The following is a 7,562-nucleotide window of genomic DNA, read 5'->3' on the forward strand; positions in this document are numbered from 1 at the left end:
TTTGCTTTCCAAACATTTTGGAATTTTTGATATGTTTTCTAGTTTAATTCCATAATTGTTAGCAAATATACTTCATATCATTTCTATTCTTTTAAATTTGTTTTAATTCCCAGAATGAAATCTGTCCTGATGAATGATGGGATGTGTACTCTGCTGTTGTTGGATGGAGTGTTCTGTACGTTCCAGTTCGTTCATGTCTGTTGTTGGGATGTTCCATACCCGTTGATATTGTGTACTCATTGTCTTAATTACTGAGAGAGCAGTGTTGCAGTCTCTGATGAATTTACCTTTTTATGTATTTTGAAGCATCCGTGTTCTTAGGTGAACACACATTTAGGATTGCTGTGTCTTCTTGGAAAACGGAACTGTCTGTCATCATGTGATATCCCTCTTTGTCCCTGGGAATATCCCCTTTTTGAAGTCTACTTTGTCAGATACTCATGCAGCCACTGCAGCCTCTTTGATTAGCGTTTGCATGCTGTGTCTTTTTTCATCCACTTACTGTACCTGCTGATGTCTTTATATTCACAGTGTGTTGCATGTATTTGAAGTGGGTTCATGACACATACCTGATATTCTCAGGGCACTTTTTGCTCAGGATGGAAATTCTGAGTTTGAGTCCACCTCCTCTTCCAGGTTGCAGGTGCTTGAGGCCAGGTGAGGGCTCCTGACCTCCTCTCCACATCTGTGGGCCCAGAACCTGGCATTGAGTGGTCACTGCACAGGAGTGGTCATATCCGCAGGATGTGAGGCCTCAGACATCCTCGCTGTGCAGAAGCCTGAAGTGATTGACAAGCTGACCAGCCTCAGGACAATGTGACTGCCCCTAGGGCCGCTGCTTGGATTGGGGCACCTCTGTCCAGCGGCACTGGTGGAGGCTGGCGGGTTCGGTCAGCTGGGCTTGGGGCAGCTGTGAGTTAGCGACCAAAGTGGAAGCCCCGCACTGGGGCCTAAGTGACAGATTTTGCACAGAAAAGAGGAAGCCCATTGGCCCAGATTTCAGAGCCACTAGGGGGAGGATGGGAAGAGGAAGAAGACCCACCACAGAGGCCACCGAGGGAGGACACGCAGCCTTGGGCCTGCACGGAGCCTCCGCTGTGCCCTGGCTGTGCGTCCTGCTCACGGGTCCACGTGGGTCGGCTTCTGCGTCCTAAGGGCAGGCCCAGTACATCTGTCCACAGTAAGGCTTTCCGAGGGAGGCAGGGGCAAGAGCACAGGGTGTTCAGTGTAGGGTGCAGTGATACAGGTCCTCGGGCCAGGCTGGGAATGTGATGCTGCCCATCAAAGGGGAGATGTTGCCAGGGTGCCCTGAGTGAGAGGAGGCATGGGCAGCGCAGGCTTGTGCTGTGCTGGGGTCCAACCCCAGCGGGTCCAGGGGTCCCCAAAGATGTGGACGGAGTCGGCGAAGAAGGAATGACACAGACAGTGTTCAGTTGATCAGCAGCCTAGCCAGGATCTCTAGCCAAGTTCTGGTCAGGATCTCCAGCGAAGTTCTGGTTAGGATCTCCAGCTAGGTTCTCCAGCCAGGTTCAGTCACCAGGTTCTAGTCAGGTTCTCTTGCCATGTTCTATCCAGGTTCTGTAGCCAGGTTCTGTCTCTAGGTTCTTCAGCCAGGTTCTCTCGCTAAGTTCTGTCTCCAGGATCTGTTGCCAGTTTCTGTCCAGGATCTTTGGCCATGTTCTGTCTCTAGGTTCTGTCTCTAGGTTCTGTGTCTCGAGGTTCTGTCTCCAGTTTCTTTCCAGGATCTTTTGCCATGTTCTACCCTCCTGGCACTTAGTGAAGGGGTTTTATTCCCTCCCTAACTTCAGGGGAAAATCCCTACCTGGGGAAACAACCCTTCTCAGAGAGGTGACCTTGGTTAAAACACATAGTGCCAAGAAGGTGAGCAAACATATTAAGAACAGTATGCCATATATCACAGGCCCCTTGAAACAGCAAGGATGGACCAGCTCCTGGCAGTGCTGGAAGTGCCATGGGCCATCTTGCTCGAGTGGCGATGGAGGAGTTGGGACCCCTGTACAGGGGTCCAGGGCAGCACGACACCCCCATCCTGGCACAGAGACCTCAGCTGACACTGCTGCCTTGGGTGGTGCGGGGAGTTGGGGGGCCCTGGGGCCTCTTCACCATGAACAACCAGGTTCTCCCTTCTTTTCCAGGCCGAAGATGATCCCGCCGGGCGAGTGCATGTACGCAGGGAGGAAGAGAAGGAAGCCCGTCCAGAAACAGTAACGTATTACCTTCTTTTTCTGCTGGTTGTCACCGATGAAGGGGGACAGTGTGTGCACTTTCACTGGCAAAGTGAATTTCAGGAGAGGTTTTGGTCATGGCTTCCTGAGGGATGGAGGGAACTGGGAGGCCTGGCAGGGCGTGCACACTGGCCCACAGCAGGAGGCCGCCGCTGCCCGCCTGTAGGTGGCCACTGCTGTAGAGCCTGCTGCAGCTGCTCTGACTTTGATGAAGGTGAAGTGAGCCCAGTGATGCTTATTCGGCCAGAAGCCCCCATGGAGGGCTGTGATGTCACCTTGTCAGTGGTGAGCACCCAACCCCCTCTGTGCCCTGGTGACCCCTGTCCTCAGCTGGGACTCACCCAGGGCTCCTTTGAGAGCCTCACCACAGATGGAAGGAGTCGGGGGCTCATTCTCCCTGCCTGGAGCTTCCGGAACCCTCGCCACAGGCGGCTCCAGACCCCCTTCCACCACATCACCACTGCTCACAGTCCCTCCGCCTGCCTGTGGCTGGCCCAGTGGGGCTCTGGGCCACAGAAGTGTGAGGTCTGTGGTAGCTGCGGGAAAGCAGGGCTTAGGGGATGTCCTGCTGGGGGTCAGCAGAGCGTGGCATCCCAGTGGCCCACAGGCTACCTCTGCTCCTCCAACAGGGGTCCTGCAGGTGTCCGCCATCGGCTGGGGCTCTGTGTGTGTGTGCAATACAGCTGTGTGTGTGTGTGTGTGTGTGTGTAATACTGCTGTGTGTAATACAGCTGTGTGAGTGAGTGTGCAATACAACTGTGTGAGTGTATGTGTAATTCAGCTGTGTGTGCATGTGTTTAATACAGTTCTGAGTGACTGCGTATGTGCGTGGACTGTGTGTGTGAGTGCACACCGTCAGCAGCCTGTGTGTGGGTCTGTGTTCTTTGACCGCCCCTGGCCTCATGCAGCTGCCGGATTCTGTGTGAGGTTGTCAGCAGTGTGGCTCCACAGCCCCAAGGAGAGGCAGCAAAGGCCTGTGAGGCTGGACTTTGGCAAGCAGATTTGCCACCTGAGTCTGCTGTGTGGCCCTTGTGGCCTCAGGGCACCACAGGCCTTAGGTGGGGTGGGTGCCGGAACACAGGCATGGTGTGGCTGCAGGGGAAGGCGGCTGCAGGATGGATCGATGTGCGCCTGGGTGAGGGCAAGGCAATAGGCGCAGACTTGTGCCTCCCGCCAGCACCCACGGAGCAGTAGCAGGTTATTAGCTGGCAAGAAGGTACATGAAGGCCCAGCCCAACAAGCACACTCATGCGTAACACGGGACTGCTCAGTCAGCGGTGTGGGCACCTGTGACACTACTGGCAGGTCACTGCACTACCCCACAGTCAAGGTGCGTCTCTTCCCCAGCTGGGCACATGTGTGGTTCAGGCTTTGGTATTTGGATGCTTTAATCACAAGTGAGGTTTAACCCCTTCCCCGGCAGAAACGTGTATACACGTTTTCACAAAATGTTCTTTTTTCAGTCGTCGACGAGTATACTCGTCTAAAACTTTACCTTCAAAAACCAGCTACATACGTACCATTCTAAATAATTTCATCTAGAGTGTTGGTAACTTTTGCTCATTTTTCTATTACGTTGTTAATGTTTCTGTGCTTCTTGATCCTTAGGAGCTTGTATGTCAGGGAGACTAATTCTTGAGTGTGTTTCGAATACTTTTCCCCAGTTTTAATTTAGTTATGGTGTTCTTTGCTGTGCAGAAAAATTTAATTTTTATAAAGTTGAATGCATGAATCTTTTCCTTTGTGGTTAATTTTACATCATCATTAGAAATGTTTCGTGTTTATAAGAGAATTTTGCAAATATTTCTTCTCAACTTTTATGGATTCCTTTAAAAAAGTTTGAATGTTGTTTTTAACACTGTTAGTGAATAATCAGTCCTTTCCTTGCTGATGTAAGCGGCACCAAGCATGTTAGACTCGGATTCAAGACGCTCATGGGGAGCAGCTGGGTGTGTGCGTGCGAGCCGGGCATCTCCACAGGGACATGTTCCAGGAAACTGGGGGCCAGACGACTTCTGTTTTTGATGTTTGAATGCAGGGCATCCGAGCCCACAGCCCCTCCTCGGGTGTGAGCTACATCCCTGTATTCCAGCTGTGGCCTCGGCCTCCTGGCCAGGCCAGAGGGCTGTGGGGCTTTGGTCTGGCCCTGCCCTCTGGGGTGGGTGATGGGTCTGTGGGTGCCCATCTTCCTCCTGGAAGGTGTGGGTGAGAAAGTCGTGGAGCATGGGGTGGACAGAGGAGAGCGCATTTGCCCGGATTCACGGGTGTCCGGCTCCTGGGCAGAACCTGCTCCACAGAGGCTTCCTCGGGCTGGATGCAGAGTGGACCTGGGTGCTGTTGGGTCCCCAGGGCTTCTGGGAGCAGCGGGGTGACACTGTGAGCTCACAGGGGGAGTGAGCGGTGGGCCTTCCCTTCTGTTGTCTGAATTTTTCATCTTTATTGGGCTATAACTGCAGTACCTTCTACTGCATGGATTTAAAGTGCACCATCCAGCCCTAGCTGGTTTGGCTCAGTGGATAGAGCGTCCACCTGAGGACTAAAAGGTCCTGGGTTCGATTCCCATCAAGGGCACATGCCCGGATTGCGGGCTCAATCCTCAGTAGGGGGCTTGCAAGAGGCAGTCAATCAATGATTCTCATCATTGATGTTTCTCTCCCTCTCCCTTCCTCTCTGAAATCAATAAAAAATATATTAAAAAATAAAATTTAAAGTGCACTGTCTGATCGGTTTTGACCTCCGTAAACACCCGTGAAAACGTCACTGGAACCAAGGTCACAGACACGCCTGTCACTCCCAGAGTCTCCCTGTCATCCCTTCCTGTACCTCGTCCCGGCAGCCTCTGATGCCTTTTTCCCGCAGACTGGCCTGCATTTCTTGGAGGTTTCTATAGATGTAATCACACGCTCCTTCCCTGGGCAGGCGGCTTTGAGATGCCTCCATGGTTTGTGCATCAGTGTCGTGCCCCAGATAGGAACCCCACGTCCGTTTATTCGCGTGCAGAGGGACACCCGGGCTGGTCCCAGTGTGGGGCCTTTGCGACCGAAGCTGCTGCAACGTTAAACATGTGTGGGTCTTGGTGTGGGTGTGCTTTTATTTCTCTTGAATAAATACCTAGGAGTGGAATTGCTGAGTCACATAGGGGGTGAGTGTTTAGCTTCTTAAGAAACCATCAAACTGTTTCTGAAGCCGTTGCACTGTTTACATCTGAGCGGCAGTCCTGGCTGCTCTGCCCTCTGTCCCCGACTGGGACACTGTCCCCTTGGCATCAGCCATTCTGCCGGGTTTGTGGTGCTCACCTGCCTCTCCCCAGGGACTGCAGGTGTGGCGGACCTTCCCGGTGCGTATTTGCCAGCCACACACCTTCTCCAGTGACGTGTCTGCTTAAACAATGTGCCTATCTTACTGCTTGTCTTTTCACTGAGCTGTAGCACTTCTTTGCATGTTCTGGATACAAGCTCTTGTGAATACCATTTTCCTATCTAGGGTTTCCCTTTTGATCTTTGTAAGGGTGACTTTCAAAAGACATTTAAACATTTTTCATGAAGGTCAATTCATCAATTTTTTTTCTTTTATGATTTTGTGTGTGTGTTCTAAAAATCTGTGCCGCCCAGGGTCACTGAGATGTTCTCACATGTTTTCCTGTAAAGTTATACTGTAGGAGGTAGATTCAGGTCTGTGATCCCTTCTGAGTTAATTGTGGGGTGTAGTGTGAGGTGAGCATTGATGTTCACTTATTTTCATGGATGGCCAGTTAATCAGCATCATTTATTAAAATGACTTTTCTTTCCCGATTAAATTTCCTGAGTATCTTTATCAAATGAATTGCCCAAATATATGTGCATTTGTTTCGACTATTTTGTTCCATTATGTTTTTATCTTGTCTCTAATATCAAATCCATCTTGAATATCGTAGCTTTAGAGAAGGCTTAAAATCAATAGGATAAGTCCTCCAAATTCGTTCTTCTTTTTTAATGGGTTGTTCTAGGTCCTTTTCATTTCCATGCAAATTTAGAATCAACTTGTCAATTTCTTTAGAAAGGCCTGTTGGAATTTTGATTACATCACATTGAATCTATAGATCAGCTTAGGGGAGCACTGCCACCTTAACAATATGGAGTCTTCCAATCCATGAACATGGTATTTCTTTTCAGTTACTGAGGTCTTTTAAATTTTTTCTCAGCAATATTTTATGGTTTCAGTTTAGGTGTCTGGAGTGTCTTTTGCTAGATTTACTTTAAGAAGTTCACATTTTTGGTGTCACTGCTTCCTTTGTAACTCTCCTTCCATCTGAGTTGTCCGGGACTCCTCCTGCACTGTTCCTATGCTGGTGGTGCTGGGTCCCTTGGCCCCACCACTTTCTGCTGAGTCTCTGCCTTAGGGGATTGGAGCATCCTCCACGTGTCCCTTGTCTTATCCGTTCTCACCCACCTGGATGGGGATGGGCAGTTCCTGGCCCTTGGAGCTGGGGTGGGTGGAGGAACCGCATTGGGGACAGCCAGGTGTTCTGAAGGAACAGAGTGATGATTGCCAAGCTCTTCAGTTACCCATTTCTTCAGCCTGACCCCCAGGTGCCCCATGGAGGTGGGGGTGGGAGAATAGTCATGCTCAGCTCATTCTCAGATACGTGCTCTCTGGGGAGACAGGTGGGCAACTGCTCCTCCAGGTCTACACAGAGGTGAGATTTGAGCCTGGGCTTCCTGCCCATTACCCGGCATCTCTCCTCTTCTCTGACCCCACACCTGCCCTTGATGCTGCCCTATTTCTGGGCTCACCTCAGGGGTCTTTCACTGACAGTGTGGGCCTCTTCTCTGGCCAGCAAGTACCAGTCCACATTGGAGACCGCTCAGTTTATCACGAAGTCTTTTGTGTACTTATGTGATGGCTAGTGGTGTGAGTAACTTTGGGGTAGAGGCCTTATTAAGACCAAGAGAAAAGGAAGGAAGGGAGGAAGGAAGGAAAGAAGGAAGGAAGGAAGGAAAGAGGGAGGGAGGGAGTGAATGAAGGAAGGAAGGAAGGAAAGAAACAAAGGAAGGAAAGGCAGAAAATGAAAAGATAACCAAAGATATAGGAGAAAATATTTAAAAATTATATATCTACTAAGGGACTTATATGTAGAATATATAAAGACTTCCTATAACTCAACAATAAAAAGACAAATAACCCAATTAAAAATGGGCAAAGGAATTGAATAGACGTTTCCCAAAGAAGATACACAAATTGCCAACAAACATATGAACATATGCGCAACATCATTGCTCACTAAGGACAAGCAAATGAAAGCCCATTGAGATACTGCTTTACACCCATGAGAACGTC

The 7,562-nt window shown here is 50.1% G+C and overlaps 1 protein-coding gene across 1 annotated transcript in view; it reads left to right on the forward strand.

The window, feature by feature from the left end:
• Positions 1-2,161: 2,161 nt before the first annotated feature.
• Positions 2,162-7,562, forward strand: part of AHRR (aryl-hydrocarbon receptor repressor) — a 65,048-nt gene continuing 59,647 nt past the window's right edge. Inside the window, exon 1 of the mRNA XM_006762449.2 lies at positions 2,162-2,225. Coding sequence (XP_006762512.1) covers positions 2,164-2,225 — 62 coding nt within the window. The 5' untranslated portion in view covers positions 2,162-2,163. The remainder of the gene's footprint in view (positions 2,226-7,562) is intronic.

Source organism: Myotis davidii, unplaced genomic scaffold (assembly GCF_000327345.1).
Source record: "Myotis davidii unplaced genomic scaffold, ASM32734v1 scaffold135, whole genome shotgun sequence".
Taxonomy (NCBI): domain Eukaryota; kingdom Metazoa; phylum Chordata; class Mammalia; order Chiroptera; family Vespertilionidae; genus Myotis; species Myotis davidii.